The 20,555-nt window shown below is 38.1% G+C and overlaps 1 protein-coding gene across 6 annotated transcripts in view; it reads right to left on the minus strand.

Moving 5' to 3' along the window:
* LOC117962331 (pleckstrin homology domain-containing family G member 3-like) overlaps positions 1-20,555 on the minus strand; it is a 99,418-nt gene that overhangs the window by 47,786 nt on the left and 31,077 nt on the right. For 3 of the 6 annotated variants that reach the window (XM_034905548.2, XM_034905546.2, XM_034905545.2), the window contains exon 1: positions 1,861-2,017. The exons of 2 other annotated variants lie outside the window; for them this stretch is intronic. In XM_034905548.2, the coding sequence (XP_034761439.2) occupies positions 1,861-2,002 (142 nt within the window). In that variant the 5' untranslated portion in view covers positions 2,003-2,017. Of the gene's footprint in view, positions 1-1,860; positions 2,018-18,626; positions 18,811-20,555 lie in introns of those variants that run through there. One more of the 6 variants, XM_058987450.1, reaches the window with a different exon arrangement.

A 20,555-nucleotide genomic window follows, 5' to 3' on the forward strand; every position in this document is an offset into this window, starting at 1 on the left:
TGAACAGATGACATCAGACCCAGCATGACAAGATAACTCAAGGTTCTTTAGATTTATTGGTGTTCTATATTCTGAAAGTAAACAATGTGAACTAAAGAATTAGAACTAAGAAAGAACATCTGAATGTTCATTCCGTGACAGTGATGAGTAGTCTGTATTTAAACTCTTTTGTAAGGGACAACTTTGTATTTGCTAGAGTGTAACATGAGGGTTCACACATGATCTGAAGCATCTGTTATATTACTTGACAGTGGTTCTGATAGGAGGAAAATGGTTACTGTCCGCAGAATGGCTGTCGGATTATGAACTGGTAGTGAAAAAGGAAATGTGTTTGTTTTGAAACAATACTCTGCTCCCAAACAGTCACTGAAATTTGCCAAACAGTGTTTGGATGCTTGCCTTTAAAAGTAAACATTTTCAAACAGAAGCAGCAATTCAAATCCAGTCTGTCCCGACTGGACTTTCACCTGGAATGCCAAACCATGAACTCCTCTGAAAAGCCCAGACAGGTCAATTTCAAACTGACAGCAAATCACTGTTTTTACTATACCTGACAGGGGAAGTGGTATGATGTCAGTGCTAAACAAGCATCAACAAGACTGACATGACTTCAGTTACTGAACACTATGATTTTCATTAGGTAAAGTGAAAGAAAGGTAGAAAGGTAGAGAGAGAGAGAGAGAGAGAGAGAGAGAGAGAGAGAGAGAGAGAGAGAGAGAGAGAGAGAGAGAGAGAGAGAGAGAGAGAGAGAGAGAGAGAGGAGAGAGAGAGAGAGAGAGAGAGAGAGAGAGAGAGAGAGAGAGAGAGAGAGAGAGAGAGAGAGAGAGAGAGAGAGAGAGAGAGAGATTGTACATAATGGCCTACTTAAATATTTCTGTTCAGAAGGATAATCAAAGCCCACATCATGCAATTCTCATACCAAAACGCTTCTATATTAGTGTTCTTAAAGTTGAAGTGCCCCCCCGTATGTTTAACATTTTACAAAATGTGTTTTCTGTTCTCACTATAAAAATATAGAAACATCCCCTTTTATTGTTTACCTTTTATGTTTTGCCTTCCCTTAGCGACGGCACAGCTTATAGAACACATCTATAACCTACTGGTGCTGCATGCCATTTCAGTTCATGGCGTGACAAGGCAGCTTCAAGGCAGGAGGAAGCGTTTGTGTCTGCACCTACCTTGAGGGAGTGGAAATAAACTGGAAAGCAAGAAGCGCTGCTTTCTCATAAAGAAGAGTGCGCAGGAGTAGTAAACTATGGAGGAGTGAATAAAGTGTCACCCACAAATCAGATTTTATTAAAATACTACACTCCCTTTACAGTAAAGAAACAACCCTGTATGTTATCTCTCAAAGCAAACAGACCACTTTCAGATTGATGATGTCGAATCTCTGAAAGCATCATGAGTCACTATGTTTCAACACTGTGTCATGTATTAGAAATCTACAGGTTTGCACAGCTTTCAGAGGATATTAAGAAAACACCCTTAGATTGGATACATGGTTCTTTCTACCCTTGTGAACAGCAACTGGTCTAGGATTTCTTAATTACTTTATGCAAATATTATTCAGTATCAGTCAATTTTCCAGAGGTCTTAAATAGCTATTTCAATACAACGATTATAGATTTAGACTATGGGAACCATTAAACCTCAGTATTAAGGCGAGTAAAAAAAATATATATACCCCAATCCATACTGTATTAAAAGTTGCTTTTTTCAATCTATTGTTGTGTACACAAAGTAAACGGTTCATTTTATTAGGCATGATTACACCCCCTGTGTTCAAGTATTTTCCGTTTAGTTTTCCTTTCTAGCTACTATGACTAGTTGTTACACCTCACAAAAACATTCCCTACTTACCAAACCACCTGGAAATCCTTTTGTTAAACCCGTTCATGAGGTTCCGATCCTCCCAAAGATTCTTCAAAGCAGAAAAATGTACCATCCCAGGCTTGAGAATGAAGCTCACACACTTATCCTCATTTTTGTTCCAAAGACTCATAGCTTTAACTCAGGATAAGGGGCGAAAGAAATGAAGAACAAGCCACATGAGTCCCCCTTCTCTTAGGAGGAGTCTCTGTGTTCACTTTTAATGCAGAACCGAGGTGCGGAGGCTAGCAGCTGAAGCCACAGGTAAAAAAAAAAATCCAATAAAAAAAAAAAAAAAAAAATCACCTGGGCTCATTTTACAATCATATATAAAACACGCCCCGTGTGCTTGAAAAGGAAGCTATTGAAAACGTCACTCTGAGATCAGAAGGGGGGAAAAAAAAGCCAGACATTCTAAGAGATGCCAGATACTGCCCAGGAATGCGTTGTGTGAAATGCTATCCCAAGGCTGACTTAACTTGTATGTCATCAACTCGGCAAAAGTAGCAGCAATAGTTTAAAACAAACACTGACAAACACTTTAGTTGAAGATAGAATACATTATAAATGATTTATTTTCAAAAGAAAAGTCAGAACACTGCTATCTGCTAACTCAGTGGTTGTATGTATGGAGCAGCCGAAGAACAGTAGACATTATCAAAATCTTTAAATGTATGCTATTCAGTGTGTTTTATACAACTAGACAGCTGAGTCACAGGTGACAGGTATACACATCATTCACCCCAGTGACCCACATACAGGAGTCACTATACATTAAGGTAAACATTTTGCAGTATTGCAATGAGCTAAGACTAGAATATTTATCTGTGTTTCAATGTGATAGAAAGCATTATCCTTATAGGGTAACCTCATTCCCTAAACCTCAACTAAAATACTTCAATAACCCCTCCCCTTACAGGTAACAGCTGCTGTAAGACATATTTCACTACAAGGAAAGGTCTGTTCTTGTTATTTGTGCTGTAGTTTGCATTGTGTGGCCACATACAATAGAACATTGATGAAGGTGTGTTTACTTTAAGTGTATTTGGCATCAAATTTTAGTTTTCTAGTTTCATATCATTTTATGAGATCCAAGTGGGCACAGCCTGAAACACACAAGCCACATAACACCAAAAAACACATTTCCTCTTTTTCATAAATACAATTCCAGAGATGTTTGAATTAACAGAAGCCCTCTCTAAATTGTGCAAGATACCTGCAAAAGATTGACAGGAATTAACCTGTTATAATCCAGGGTCATTATTCAGTGTTGCAGTGCACACATGTGTTCTTCATAAGCACTGTGCAATACTTTTAATTTAAAAGTTGCTTTTAAGTGGAAATGGATTCTTGGGTCAGGAGATAAAATTGCAGTAGCAGATGAACAGCACTATACCTGGGCTACCATGCTGTACCTGGAATCTGTTCAATGCACACGAGAACAGTTTTAAAAGGAAGGGAGGACACAGTATCCTTTTGGGGATGATTTCCAGAATAGTAAAAAATAAGAGGCACAGGAGTTAACCTGGGCAAAGTCTCTATTAAAATGCATTTAGGAGTGGTAGTTTTGCAGTCGCTCAAGCCACACTTGGGCTTGTTCTTCTACACAAAAGTTTCACATTGAGAATTGTCTGCATGCAAATATACCTAGGGCTTGTGGAGTGGGGGCAAGTGTGCCTAAAAATGTCACTGTTCCATAAAGCCCACAGGTTTGAGTTCATTTTCTTAACCCATTTTTTATGAATTCCACACCGACTCTGAACTGACCTGGCAAACACCATTAGAAGAGCTGCCATTTACTATATAAGGTATTATTGTGCTATTAGACATAAGGTAGACAGATTTTTTTCTGCTGCAGTAGATCTGCTACCATAATCTCAAAATTAGGATAAATTGACTAAAACCTGCTATGTTTTGTCCAAGTTATTTAAAGAACGTAAGAAATGCCTGGAAGCCCTGCATCTCAGTATTGGGGTGCTTTGACCATCTTTCAAACTGATCCTCTTCAAAGGTATTGCACACCCCATATTTGTGTGGAAAGCGGGGTACCTTTGTGCCAGACCGACTGACCCGGAGGTGGTGATCTATAGATATGCATTTGAAAAACCATCACTCTGCTTCCATACTTAACAACTGCAGAGCAATCTTGACTAGACAAAATCAAACAGCTTCAACAACTCCACGCCTAAATAAAATTAAGCACTGGATCCCACACCCTCGCCTGAAGCAATTGGAGGTACACTGAACCTGTTAGCAAACACTACACTGCCACTAACATACTAAGCTCAGGATTGGAACTACATCCTATTGTATAGCAGTGTGATCCAGTCCTGGTTTTACTATGAGTTTAAGAAGACACATACACACTGTGCCTAATCAAGCTTGTACTAAAACTTGGGATGTGTGAGACTGCTAGGAGTCTTATTTCCATTCCTGGAGCTATCATAACCTCCCTTCAAACAGAGGGAATATGCCGGGACTCGCATGGTTAACAGTTGCTTTTGTTTACAGTTCATAGCTGAACTCCAGTTTACGCATAGCGGCTTATGTGAACACACATGTTTACAGAACCAGTCTTCATCAGCATCCGTGAGCTTGAGCATGTTTTCAACGTGTAATCCAATCTAAACAAATTCCAAATCATTTCAATCAAAACTGGAGCTAAATGCTCATGTAGCTATAAATGAGTTTTGTGAACAAAAGAGGATTGTCATATCAGACTGAATGGTTTGAAAACTGAAGTAAAATGGATGTATGAAAGGGCTGAAACAATGATAGCAGTGCAATGGTTAATCTACTAGAATCTACTAGAAACCACCTGCACTGGAACTTCATTGAGAGAGTAATAGAATACAGCAGTGTACCAACTATAAAGACACTGTCAGTCAAAGTGTGTGGTCTTCAACATTTTGGTTTGTCATTTAGCTGCCTTCTGTATAGCCAGTTTTTTTTCTTTCTTAAATGGAAAACATTAATCAAAGTACATTCGATGGAGTGCAGCTGTTTCTCTTTAGTACAAATTAAAATGCTAGCTTATTGTAAAAACTGTAATGTTTTCTATTGTTCTAGTTCCAGCTTGCATTCAGCTTTCTGGCATTGTAGAGCGGAGAACACAGAGAGATAACAGCACCTGCAAATATTAAAAGACAACTCTCAGGGGTATCTTTCATGGTACTGTATTGCCAAGTCAGGTATTGTTCAGTAGTACCTTCCCTGTCTAGCCATATTGGCTTACTACTCAGTTCAATCCTGTGCCAGGACTGTCTGTATACTTACCCTGACCCACGTGCTAAACACAAGAGGCCATTACAGAGAATTACATTCCAAGCAACTAAAAGCAATTGAAATAAATTAGAGCAAAGTATGTGCCAGAACATAAGAAATGTCTGGGTAGGACAAAAAACAATACAGAAAATGTGCATGATTAATTATATTGTGTTGTCTGGTCCTGCATACAGTATGTACTTTAAAACACAACCTAAATAATGCTCCTTTAACAAGCTACCTCTAAAGATAAAGATACAAGCACACACAGCCGAAATGCTTTCTAAAATAGCATTGGCATAATGAAGTTTGCTTTGCTGCTACTTAATAGGTTCGCCCCCCTTACAGAGAATGAGGTACTTTTGCACTTCCATTAGCCACACAGGTCTCAAATGTGCAGTTCTGATGAAAACACATGTTATAAAAACAGAATATCTGGTACTACATTAGGGTTAAGAAAGTTTTCAGTTTCCATACCTTACTGTCAGGAAAATCGGTTAAACTTGCACTTCTGGGTCAAAGCATGTTACAGGCTCAAAGCATTTCAGTGAATGGGGGGGGAAGCAGATACTGGTTACTGACATGAAAAAAAGCAACTGAAGGTGAAATGACCAAGGAGGTTCAACAATATCTGCAAGCTTGGCTTGCAAACAAAGATTGGTTTAGTGCAGTACCAGATATCCTGTTTTAAACTGCAAAATGAACAGACCTTGTTACCTTCACACATCCCAGTCGGCATAAAAGAGATCAATGCAAAAATAAAGAAGATAGCGTGTTGCAAAAGTGTCCCATATTGGCTATGACAAGCTGTTGTATGGATACCACCACAAGCAAGAAAAAAATGTGTCAAATCTCATATTAACTTTCACTAGTTACAAAACATCAAACAGTCAATTATTGTTATTATTTTTCAGGGAGGGAAATAAGACTATTGCATAGGTGTTACACCCATTCCAAGGTTGCATTCGAGATCAGCCAGTGTATAGATAACACTCTCGGGTGTGTCTCATTAAACCAGGAATGGATCAAACTGCTATGCAATGGGAGTCTACTTCCATCCCTGTTTTTAAACAATGCAAAAGTAACAACCAAAGCCTGTTTGTTTGTTTATAAACAAACCAGATTAGAAAGAAAAGGAGACAGGGGCTATTATCAAAACAGGAAGCTGTGGTTTAGAGAGGCTTATCTCTTCCTCTTGTAATCATGTTGTCTCTGTAGTCGGTGAACAGCATTTTTTTGCTTTTTGGTTTCCAGCCCTTGATTCTGTGCTGCATCCCATAGCTGCAACCAAGTTTGCACTTAATTAAATCTTAAAATAAATAAATAAATAAATAAATAAATAAATAAATAAAGTTATACCATTAGACAAGTGTCTTTATAAAGTTTGAACTTCCCCTTGGCGTTCTCAATATGCTGGATCACAGCACACACCACTTGTGTGCAATCCCACTTCGTTACACACGTGCGATCAGTTTAAACAGCTTGCTCAAACACTTTAATTGCTGTGTTTTAACTTCCCAGCTTTGCAAATCCAGGCAAATGGCTCAGTGCAACATTTGCTTTCTGTGAGTGGTTGCTACAGGTTTATGACCCCATGCAAAGAAGTTGGATGCAAATCTTCCATGATCCCAGGTTGCACTGGTTTGAGATAACGCAAGACGACATGGTTATTGTGTGCAAGATAAATGTATAATTATCATATAATGCTACAATAACTTATTTTAATATAGATCACTTATTTTAATACTGCTGCCTTCATATTTATATAACAAGTCTTTCACTGACCTTTGACTCCACAAGTCAAATCAGGTTACTGGCTGCAAAACACTGCAGTCAACAGGAGAAGCTGCTGTTCAGTTAATAACAGGAAAGAAGATATTGGAGGTGGGGATAATTTCTGTGTCCAGATAAAATGACCAAGGAAGTGCAACACTACAGGAAAGCACGGCTTGCAAATACAATATTTCTATAACCCGGTGCAGTGCCAGATATCATACTTTAAAATTAAAATACACTGGGTTTTTTTTCCAAAACTGCACATTTGAGACCTGGACAGTAAACGGAAGTGCAAGACAGATAAATGGAATTTCTGTGTTAGCTGCAACCACTGTAACAGTCACCCCTAGTGGAACCACCAGCAGAATGAACACAGAGTTAAAAGGGAAGCAGATCATTCAAATATTCCCCCGTCTCTTATTGTAAAAATGTCTTCTCATGCTTTTAGTGAGCAATGCTTGTGAGGCAAATTGTATAGCTTGTAACACTATCCTTTCTTCACTAAGCTGCTAATCTTCCCTCAAGTTTACTCAACAAAGTCACCTTCCGGCTCATTCTTTGTTAACCTAAAACGAATCTTTGCGAGATGCAACAAACTGGTAGTAAACCGACGACACTAAGGGTTTATTTCTTTGTGGGGCGCTGCACCTTGAGTGTTCCAGTGGTAATGCTGCAGTTTATAATGGTATCCAGTATACGGAAGCACCCCCAGAGACCCCCAGTGGTACTTCTAGAAAAGCGTTGCTCTCCAGTGAGTGCCGCCTGTTGTCATGTATCATAGCCCTGTGGTAACTCCACATCAGCATGAAGCATCAAGTGGCTTCATTAAAAATAGGAGGAATGTGAATGGGAGGCAGCGAGAGCTTAAGTGGATACACCTACATTCTCCCAATATTTTGTTTAAGTGCTTACATATCCTATTATGCATAATTATCTGCTTATGTCATTATTAGCCATGCTTAACAACTTCGAAACAGCCACAAATGCTTCGGAATAGAATCACCAAGACTGCATGGAGGAGGAAGTATATCAGTGTTGCACAGACCATTGAATATATGCTTAAATCACCAGAAAAATCTACCTGGAGGACACTTTTTACTGAACCAATTTCCTCATACCAGAAAATATAGTTACTCATATGTGCAAAGCTGGAGTTATTGCTTTTTTATTGCTGGCCAGTACAGAGCATTAATACTGTGATTAAACAATGTAAATACAGTAATATTGCACTCTCAGTATAGCAATAAAAAATAGCAAATAGAGAATCATACAAACCTCATATAATAGTAAATTAAACCAGTAAAAATGTAATAAATGTACTGTAGGTGATAGCTATGGTGTGAACACTGAAACATTTTGTTTTTCTGGATCCTTTAAAAACTTTAGAAGACATATTGTAGTATACTTTGCAGGGTTACGTGCAGTAGCTATTGTTTACAGTATCCGTTCAGAAAGGATTTAGATTTTCCAAAATAGATGCATGCCAATTTCAGGAATGTTCTGCAGTACACCCCTCTATTATTAAACCACATGACCTTGCCTTGACATGAAGGTTGTGGATCCCAACTCACCATCAAGGTGAGTTCAACTTGACCTCTTTCTGCCTCCTCAGTAAAACTGGACAGAAGCAAAACCCTGCTGGAAGTGAGAGGCTTCATTTCAGTTTAGTTACCATTGCAGAAACATTTTCAAAACAAACAAACAGAGAAAACTGACAAGTAACCTGAGAAAGAATGCAAAGTCAGGTAGGGCCTGTAGGTAACTAATATCAGTCAAACGCAGGAAACTGAACTGCCATAATGTCATTAGGAAATGCTGAGCTCAATTGATCTCCGAGAGTATTTTCTAATCTGAATTTACCCCACATCACTTGTGGTGTATCTGTTGTCAAGCGGATACAAGTTGTTTCTCTTCAGTCACTACTGTCAGCACAATAGAGGATAAAGGATTTCTAATTAAAATGAGTCTGGGTGAGATTAATAGGGGCACAACATAGATAAGATGTATTTATTTTTAAAGATGAATACTGGATTACTCTGTACAATTGCTCATTTGGAATTGTCAGCACACACTGTTACAGCTTCAAACTATCATACAGTTGTATCATCATGCACATCAGTTGAAAGCTGCATTAAAACTACTTATGACAAATACTTATGAACGCTATGATTGACTGCGGTAATGACAGCTTCAAAATTTCATGTTTGCAATCATTCCAAGTGGGTCTTATGGCAATTACTCAAGCACTGTTTTTTTTTTTAATTTGTTTTTTTAAGCTTAAAAGATGCAATTGCCCAAGTCCTGCTGCTGCCATAGATGCATGTACAGTAACTAGAGCCAAAGTGACTTTATAGAATTAACAGCCAGGGCCATCCAGCAATCTTCCACTTAGGCTCAAGTTTGTTTTGCAAACTTATCAAATCATAAAAATGTACGGGGAGTAAAACTAAAAAGTGTCATTTAAGGCAACTTGGTCATTAACTAATGCACTTATCTGTTTTTATGAAAAACACACAAATACCACCTAATTGAGATATGAACATGAGAAATACTCCTAACCAATCAGATCTCATTGTTGAAAATTGTGTAGCTACAAAGTTCTTGCGCTCAGCCAGCATAACCAGTATGCCCCTGTTGCTGAAGGAAACTACGCCCAATGCAGCTACCTCATCTTAAGAGGATTAAGGGGGTAAACAATGGGTCTTATTGAGCCTACTTCTTAAAGCATTAAATCATTTGCCTTGCTCAACCCAGCAACTGTATAATATTCAGAACAGCAAAGCTGGATTATTCAGAGCAAGAATGACTCAAGCCCACATCATACATATGCTGAATATAAATATACAAACACACGCATCAATCAAGGACCAGTAATCTGGCATATAAAAATTGACACAGTAGTACGTTACCCATATAAAACAGCACCTGGTATACCCAGCATGTAGCTTTTTAATCATGTTTCTGAAGATACACAGCAGCCTTCGATCATTCTGGTACAGCACATACCCTCAAGGACTTAAGAAACGATCATAATTGGATTAGTTGTTCTTATGATAGAGATGAAAATGTCATAATTGTGTGCCTGACGGCATTTGGAAATGTTTTTTTTTTTTTTTGCTATGTACACCATCTTCCATATTTAGTATTTATTAAATTATTTATGCTTGCTCTTTCTTTAGTGGGTTCCGAAACACCACTACCTCAACAGCGACACCTGCAGGGAGTGGCGAGGAGCTACCAGCTCTGAGTTAATCAAGCTGCCAGCCCGATCCGGTCTTTTGGCATCAGAGAACCTGACAGTGAAATAATGCGGATTCCAATCTCCCACCAATTCTTGGAATTCCAGCACACTGCCTGCACTAAACTGACTCCTGACTGTTATGAAAACACAGTCACCACCAACACAACCCACGCCTGACTGCTTTCCTGGTCACGAGGGCACCACCTTCAGTGAAAAGCTGGTAGACCAAAGCTCAGAGGTTTTTTTCAACATGAACAGGAGTTTGAGGAGACCTACCAATACGTGTTTAACCAGTGTAGTAGTTCCTCCTAGAAAACTGGGGTTCTTATCAATTCATTTTAGACCTGGGGCATTTACGGTACTGTACAAATGAAGCACAATAGTGGAGCATAGCACTTCAAGGTGACTGAACTGCTACTGAAGCACTGCTACTGAAGCACTAACTGGTTAATGATTAGCACAATATTGATGTTTGCAATTGATTTTCCATTGCACAAGTCCCACACAGGAAATTACTTTGCTTTACAAACATTTCCAACTTTCGGTTTCTGTAGACAGTTTTTTTTTTTTTCCTACAATTCAAGTACGATTATAAGAATCTTTTCCCGTGTTAAATTTATTCAGATTCTCTGTCACAATGTACAATTTGTTTGCAACGGATTTTAGTGCCCTCCTCATACCCTAAACTCAATTGACCTGTTATTGTACCCCACAAATACAATACTCTACACGACTTACACAGCAGGGAATAATCAGTTTGGAAGTGACAGTTCTTTGAGGAATTCGGACCCAGACAACAAAGCCAGTGTTTCATGTGACAAGTGACCTTTTTATCTACAAAGCGGATACATCATCAGTTTGACATCACCAGCATCACTCCCCACCCATAAACAAACAAAACAAACAAAAACACACACTATGTTTAAAGCTGTTAAAAAGTAATCAGCTTTGGCAAATTTAACGCAATTAGTATGCAGGTGTCATTTTAAAAGCAAAGTTAAACATACTTAAAAGATAAAGCTGCTATACAAAAACATTATGTAAAGAATAATACAGAATAATAAACAGCAATGAAAAGTTTAATGAACATTTGATAAGTGGCATTTAAGTCCTAGATGCCATTAAGGTAAATGAGGTGTTACTATCACAGTAAATTATATTAAAATGCGTGATTTACAGTATGCAGAACAGCGTCTGGTCTTCAGAGAGAAAGACACCTCCATTCATCCACACAATGTGATACTCCCAATAACGTATGCAAAATAATGTTAATACAACGTTTAATCACAATTTAATAATATGGACAAATGTAAAGAGTGGCATACATATATATATATATATATATATATATATATATATATATATATATATATATATATATATATATATATATATATATATATATATAATCCACCAGCGATTTTGTCCCTTGCAGGGGTTAATAGATATTTTCTGCATTTACTAATATCGGGCCTTCAGTCTGTATTATTGAAAATTGTCTATTGTTCAATTTTCCTCTTTCATTTTTATACTTTTGCCAGACTACAGAACATCTGTGTAAAAAAAAAAAAAATAAGCAAAACACAAAAACAGATAGCAGTAGCTTTAAAAGGCAGGAAAGCCAAATACTCTATTTGAATAATATTTAAAACCTATATTGGATTTACATTTTGTGTTTTATAAACTGTCCCTGCCAAAATTAAGCAACAAAGCTATTCTTTTAAAATAGCACACTATCATTACTCTTAATAGTCCCACAGAGAATTGTTTTCATTTAAAAACAAATTCAGGAAAACAATGCACAGAAAACATCCAAAAGGATGAAAACAACGTACTGGGCCTCAGTGGTAGGCTTTGTTGATGTTGCTGAACTTTGGTTCTGCTGTGGCAAGTACCACAATAAGTGTTGCTTTGTTCAGACACAGAAAAGGGAAGCTGAATAAAGGCAGGTACAGACAGTATTAGAGATTAAAAAATAAATCATGTCAAACACTTTGAAACTCTATAACTAGACCGCCACATAATTATAAATCGATTAATTAAAAAGACAGCACACTTAGAATGAGCTCTTTGATTTCAAACTACTCTCTTTCTTCTCTACAATTAGATTAGATTATGAAAAGGACCCTCACGAAAAGAAAAACACCCCATTATAAAACATAAAGGATTCAACCAAAAAATGCAACACACCCATGTTATTTCCCTGTTTTAAAGGTGGCAACTTTTCATTATGTGTTGTAATTCAGGGCTAAAATTCTAGGTGATGCAAAACTTTTGGCCATAGCTGTACATTCATCAAAATCGGAACAATCTGTTCTATATCTACAAGTCTCAAATTGCATCAGGGCAGGGATTCTAAAGATAAACAGCATTCTGCTCACTGCCAAGATGGAACCTGTTTTCACAGAGACACTGCCTTGGCTAGTCTTCGGAAATCTCAACCATTTGCAATGAAACACACTCAAAACAATGGAGCCAGCACATGAAAGATGTTAAAATATAAAAGGAGAAATATTTAAATAGCCTACCCTACTTACCAAACATATATAAGATAGTAGAATGAGTCTGTTTAGTTCACAGAAAACGTGTAAGAGTGTCTGCAGCTAAAATGACCTTTAGGCAACGTGAGCCAAGTGGACAGGCATCAAGGTTTCAGATGTGGCAGAGCCTACAGAAGGTTAAACTATGGAAGAATGTAGTTTATACAAGTCATAGGAGTAAGTGATTCTCCATGATTCCAGCAACCATGCACGCAGCATACAATCCAATAAAGGTTCCTCATAATAAGCCGTTTATGTTGGTGTTATTTTGCTGAAGTAGGGCGCTTTCATTAATCAAGAATTTAAGACACCTGTGTAAAATAGTGTATGCTAGTTAAATACACTACGCTCTTCATTTTTCCTTTACATTCAGATTTTAATCCAAGGGCTCTGGCGCCCATCTACATTCTAGCAGTGTGTATTCATTATGGTACATTCCTGGTGAATGCTGGGTTATCTAAAGTACTGTGAGGTATCTGTCTAAGCTTGCCTCAATACTAGCTGCATCTCAATAACTGCAGGGCAGCATCAATTTAGACTAAGCAGGGTATAATGGGATCAGTTATGTTTAAATAGTTTCCTTAAGACAGTGCAGTAAAGCTTCTACAGAATAAAGCCAGAATACAGGTCTTTTTAGGTGGGATGTTTTGTCATTAAAGCTGCTGTCGGCCTGACACTGCTCATGGCAATTCCAAGAGACAGATTACGGAAACCCAAACAATCCTGACAAGTGAGGTCAGCAGACACGCCTCCAGAATCAACACACTGCTGAATGGCCCAATCAGACAACCACAGCCTGTGGTGCAGCCAATGAGAGCACACACGCACACTGTTAGCAAAGAAATAATTCATCCGGGGATATTTTAACCCATTGGCTTTGAGCAATCACATGAACTGAAATGCTTCTATATTGTACAGCTCAACGCCATAACTGATACAACAGGTCCAAAATGTATCCTAAAATCAGGATATAAATAAGTGGCTTCAGCAGAGACACATCAGGCAATATTCAGTAAGGTAGCAGGGCGGAGACTGTGAGAGAACCGGCAACCATGCACACCACAAGCAAGTATCTTAACCACCATGAAAGACAGCGAGGTCTGTGTTTATAGCGCTTCCAACCTCATCCCATCTCACCGACAGGGGTCAGATTCCACAACACTGCCTGTTACATTAACACCTTGTTTTTTCTAAAAAGAAAACATTGATATTGAAAAGTTTCAAGGTTAATGTGACAGAGATTGAATGAGTCTTAGTGTTAGATCTCCCTCTCGACCTGTGAGAGCACGGTATACGAGGAACAGAGTACCCTTAATGAAATGGCACGACAATTTATTCTGTAGGGTAGATGGAAGTCGGTCAGTTCGGAAGGGGGCGGAGCCATGGCACCTGAGCTCAGTGACCCAGACGGTAAGCGGCGTGGCATTCGAGGACTGGAGGAGCGGATGCGCTCGTTAACCTCGGGGTCATGGGCGAGGGTATAAATAGGGGGCATGGCTTGAGTGATCTGTTCCTTTGCATATGGTTAAGTTAAATAACCGAGAAGGAGCCCGTACCGTGAATAAGCCGTGAGTGTTCTGTGTCTGTGTATTAACACTGTGTGTCTTGTGTGTTATTTGTCACAGAAGATTACTGAGCACGATCCGGAGCTGCAGCCGCAGGCCAGCGAAAAACCCGGACTTCACCACTCACCTTTCACTACCAACTGTCTTTGTGTTTGCACCTTTTAGCACTTGAATCACGCACCGTCTTTTGTGTTCGTGTTTAGTGTGGGTGTCGGAACGGGACTTTGGGGTTGCGGGTCAAACCCGCGGGATTATAAATTAGAAGTGATACACGCCGCTGTATCACTTCCAGCACTATTATTATTTACAGGTTTTGCCTTGAGGCTCTGGACATTTACTAAAATAAATAAACACCCTTGCACCTGTACCAACGTCTGTCTGTGTAATTATTCTGCACTGCACTCACCTGCACGTCATTACCACTTTGCCACAGTTAATTTAAGCACTTCTACTGTACATGCACCTTGCTAGTCCTGTAACATTGGTGCAAACTTAGCAAGGTGTTAAATGCTTTGTGAATATAATCCATAATAACCCCTTGCTGCTGAGTATAAAAATATATACACAGGCAAAATGAAAGGCGACCCCTGCCATTCAGTCCGGGGGCTCTGTCAAGCACACTGCTAATTGTGTAGTAGCTAATTCCAGCTCCAGTGCACTAAATTCAGAGGAAGTGTTTTCTTCATTTGTGGGTTCCGAGTTAAGTGTTATAACTATGGCAATCACGTGTACAAAACGTGCAAAAATACCAATTTTAATGACCTTTGACCACATTTGTCCCAACAAAACAAAAACAAAATAATGAATGCATGCAAGTCATTGACATTGATAGAGCTGGAATGACCCAAATGTAGACTAATTGTCACATACTGTTGGATTTAAACCCAGGCCTCAGGAGGTGAATGTGAATTAATATATAGTACAATGAATGTGGTCAATAAGTCTCTGGCACGTATGGGATGTAGATAAAGCAGTCTGTTCCATCCAGACTCACAGTCCCATCACTGCCTTTCAGGATTGTCTGAAGCAACTCTCCAGGACACATTGGGGGTCAGTGCCTGGACTGACACTGAAACCAGCCGGTCTGGCTCCGTGCCTCTCTAGCTGTTATGAAACACAGCACTCTTTGTCAGTGGATACTCCTATGGCATCTGCCTGAAGTTTAGAATCAAAAGACTGATAAAGCATTCCATTTAGAGACCACAAAATAGATGTTGAACAGCGATAGCAGCCTGGCCTAAATATGTTATGGTACTTAACGCTGCAGGGTTCCATAACCAAGTTCAATTTTACAGTAAATTAATAACTTATCCTTCTTGAACTAGTCATGGACCTGACCTTTTTGCCTTTCTATTTCATCAGGAGACACACAAGCTCGAAGCCTTCTTGCCACTATGCACTAAGCGGACCCCTGCTACTACTTGCAGCAACACAAGGTTATAAATGTCATCTGTAAGCTTTGCTGGAGCTGAAAAACATTGAAATAATTAAATTACATCTGTTTTTCCCCCTTTGATATTCAGCAGAAATACATTTTTCAAAGACAATATTATAGCAAACTTCTCACATACGTTAAAAAAACAACACACATATTAGGTTATAAGAAAACATGGGAATAAAATCTAAAAACTTACTGAACATCACTGGTGAACAAAAAAAAAAAAAAAGTAAAACAAATTAAATAAAATACAACCTGGACTAACATAGCAACAGGCGTATTACAAGAAATGAAAAACTGAGATCCAATCTATTTATCAGATGTTAAACATCCAACACAAAACAGCAGACTGGTACTGCAGGGTCAAAGGCCCTGGTCAAACCTGTAGCACAGAGTAGAAATCACAAACTGTAAACTAGCCAGGAAACAGGCATCTCATGAAAGGAATGTGTTTACTCTTACAGCATAAACCTGTCATTTGTTTAAATTCAAGGAATCATTTTTTAAGCATCTTAGACTATGTGCAGAGGCAGGATCACTTTCCTTTTTCACAAACTAGATGTCAAATGATTTCGGGGCCCTTGACGGTTCACACATAGTCAGCAGTCACAATGTTCCCAAGCTGATGCCATGCTATGTTGCATTATAACCAGTTTAGGAGTTGAACATTTAGTCCTACAGATTCTTATTAAAATTGATGCCCTAATCCCAGTTTCTTTTGTGGCTTTATCCTGTGGCTAGGAAGACACACCCTCTCTACCCCTTAAAGGGAGTTTCCTCAGGGTTGGGTTAAATGCACACTTCCAGGGCAGGGTTAGCCCACGCTGTGTCTTCACAGGGTAGCCCATGCTGTTTTATAAATTACAGGGCCTTTAGCAATCAGTTACATTAATTCTTGAAAACTCGACACAGTGTATTCGACACGTATACAACAATTCGACACGTAAACAACAATGCCTACAAATCCTTTAAAGTCCTTTCTTTAAAAAAATGTACAATCATAAAATGATTATAAGGTTCCTTATTAATATATCAAAGCTTATTCATAAGTCTTTGATAGTATCAAGAGGCGTTGGACTTTTAACAAAGGTCCTGCGCATGCACTGAATTTCAGTATAAGGAAAATCAGCAAGACTCCCTACATAATATTAATATTACAGTGGCAAGCACCAATATAAACAGAGGCAGGGGTGGGGAGCACGGTGTTGGACGGTGGTCGGAGATGGAAATGTTTATGTAATTCTGTTAGAGCTGGCCAGTTACATTTGCAAGTAAAATCCTGGAGAGCTATAAATACACCCGGGGAGGAAAGGGAGGGGAAAGTGTCAGTTAGCAACCAAAAAGCAACAATTGAAAGTAAATGGATTTGAACCTCACGTGGTTCCTCAGACAGCAGTAACCAAAGACTATAACATTTATTCAAAACTACAGCTTGTTGTAATATCAACAGATACCAAGCATAGATTTACAACTGAACATTCTTGTTTTCACAGCCTCAAAGCTTCTCCATACATCAGCTTACTTAAATACAATAACATGTCTGGCAGATGGATTCAAATAAACCTCCCTCGTGACTTTATTTGTATTGGAACAAAGCAACGTAACTCTTAATTGATCTGCGATCACTCAGATCAGAACTTAATACACACAATATAATTGAGCTGCTTAAATCAGCCAACAACTCTTTACAGTGCATGTAAGCCCCTTTAGTATTTTCGTCTTATAGTTTGGCTCAGGAAGGGCCAGGTTTTAACATTCTAAACAGTGGCTGTACGTACTGTATCAACAGCCATTGAGATCATTAAAACAGGGTCCAACGTCCACTTCAGTAGTATTTAGGACACAAAACTACCACTGTAGATATTGCACAATGCAAGTATCCACCAGAGAAAGAGATAATGTGGCTTTTATTCCAATTCTCTTCACTGGGGCTTTGTGAAACTGGCACACAGAGTACTAAGTAGTGCTGAAACACCTTGCTAATTCATTGACAGTTTTTGACAAAGAAACATTTAACTAATGGCTCTCAGTTTTTCAACGCTGGAGAGCTTTACACATAACAAACAAAGTAATCTCCTGGGAAAGCAGTACTGGCCTGGTCCTCCTCTGCCATTTAACTTGTAAAATATCTGCATTACAAAGAGGAATCTGGACTAATGCTGGAGTGCAAATTCCCATCCAAAAACAACCGCTCCTGTTTATTTTCCTTCTCGATATGTTCTGTTATATTACACATCTGGACTTCCCATGCAATACAGCATTATCAATGCATATATTTAAATACATCATATTAAATGAAATGGCAGTCACCAGTTTCTATAGAGGAACAGCAAAATGTAGGGCCAAATAGTTTGTGGATTTGTTCCGTTTATCAGTTTGGATCTTGCGTTTATTTTTTTGTGTCCGATTCATATCCTGTGGTACTCATGTTTTTTTTCTCCAGCATACCATTTCATTACTTCTATATTTATGTAAAACCACAGAATGTTTAAATATTTAGAATGGTCTTGCTTCAAATTTTACAGCCAATATGTAAATATTTGTCAAAGAAAATATGTATAAAAGAAATAATTTCTAAAGCATATCTTTCAATACACTTTAAAAACCTCTACTGATACGGACAACTTGTTGATTTAAAAAAAAAAAAAAAAAGTAGCGTTATTTGAAGGGAAATTCAATTTACAATACAACTAGAAAACATAAAATGTCCAGAAAATGGCTGCTTTTTATAAAATTACTTTTTATATACAAAACTATCATTGAATCTTCCTTTAAACCCTCCTATTTCTCATGCTGCTCACAAACAGAAAATGTGTTTTTACCAAGAAGTTCAAACTTAACATTCAGAAATCCCCTGCATACAAAAATAATAATAAATTATAATAAATGTAGATTTGGCAAGAAAAAAAAATATATAATAAATCTGAACATACCTTAATTAAAAATCACATATGAATTTAGTTTTTCAAAGCAGAATTCAAGCAAAGTTTCCTCCTGTGCAGGTATGAAATCACAGCAAAAAAATACTTTCGCTCACAGCAAATCCCAGCCTTGTTGCCAAACCCTTCCCTCCTCTTTCTAACTCACAGACACTGCCTGTTCCTCCTCCCCTGCTATACACCTTCCGCACTGCCCTACATGAGTGATTGGAAACTTCTATCTAGTGAACGGCATGGCTCTGCAGCAGACTCCACCTCTCTCACATCCAGCACAGCCCCCAACCTGCTGCTGCTGCTGCTGCTTACTCCATCCAGCTTTGTAAACAGTCCCAGCTCCCTGAGCGCCAGCCAGGGCTCCCTTTCCCTGCTGTATTTACTGTACAACAACAGCCGATTAATGATCATGGAGAAAGTGTTCAAAGTCTGCACACCTTTAAAGGGACAGGGGCTATTTTGGTTGGTAGGTCACATTTAAAAAAAATATGTTTTTTTTTTTTTTTTTTTTTTTTTTTTAATTTGACATGATGATAAAGTAGGTAAATGTAATTCAACATCTCCTGAGCACTCAATGTAACATTAACGTAGTATTATCTTTTTAAAAAAAATGCTAATTAATGTATTTTAAAGCTATTTTCTAGATAGCTGGATAAAAGGAGTTACCACGTTCACAAGGAAGAAGCGCATACACATTAAAGAGGAGGGAAACCTGCTAAGAAAAAAAAAAAGTCATTTTAGGCCATTGGCAAGTATATGACTATATTGATGATAAAGCAACAATAAAAAACAGGTATTTTTAGCAATAGGATACAACTCTTAATGCATAGCAGTTTAATCTAATCCATGTTTTACTGTGAACTTATTTCGTCACGGTTTACAGTTTAACAAGTTCAGGTGTGTCGAAGATGACAGTTAAACCTGGTATAGCTCAAACTTAAGTAATGGGAGTCATGTTTCTACCCCAATTTTGTTAGGGTAGGATTATAAAGGCAAGAAAGCAGTAGAGGGGTACAACCGGACGGAAGCTCTACCTCACACTTAATTAACAAAACCAGTGTACTTAAACTACACAGACAGGAGTTTCTTGGTAGACTACACCCATTCTTCCCCCCAGCCTCTCAGGGTAAACGGACAATCTATTTAAACAGGATTTTTAAATCCTCAGCCTGTCAACTCCTCCCTCAGCATGTGTACATCCGCATGGTGCTGTTACCATGGATACTGTACAAATGCCAGGCTAGCTGTCAAGAACAGTGGCGTTTTAGACCAATTGCAAAGAAACTGCAAAGTGAAACGAATGAAAAAGTGTGAAGAGTAACAAACGGTACATCGTGTAAAGGTCATTTCTTTTTATCACTATTAGTTTAATAATAATAATAATAATAATAATAATAATAATAATAATAATAATAATAATAAAAAAGGTTTGAGATTTTGAACCCATTTCACAATTTGATTACTGCTGATTTGAAGCAGAACCCTTGAGTTTGAGGCAGTGAAGCGTTGGACTGTTCAACTGGTGTATTAAAATATATGGGGATTACCACGTAACGCTGCTATTCTACACTAGAAACGCGTAAATCAAGGTAAAAATATCATTCCTTACATGCATTTCTGTGCACACAATTCTAAACACACCAAGCAGGCCTTGATGACTGTTCACATTGTTATAAAAAAGGTAGCCTTTTTTTAAAGTGGGTTTTTAGTATACCGATAACATACTGTACATAAAACAATTTTTACATCCATAACTTAAAAACTATCTATCAAAAATAAAAAAGTTAAAACCTAAAAAGTAACTAAGTCAAGTAGACAACTGTTTTGACTACTGAATATATAGCCAAGATATATCTGAAATGTCTGTTGGTGTACTGGTGAAGGCACAAGCCCAAACAGCTGTAGATTTCACTTGGTTTCTTATATTGT

Source organism: Acipenser ruthenus, chromosome 15 (genome assembly GCF_902713425.1).
Source record: "Acipenser ruthenus chromosome 15, fAciRut3.2 maternal haplotype, whole genome shotgun sequence".
NCBI lineage: Eukaryota > Metazoa > Chordata > Actinopteri > Acipenseriformes > Acipenseridae > Acipenser > Acipenser ruthenus.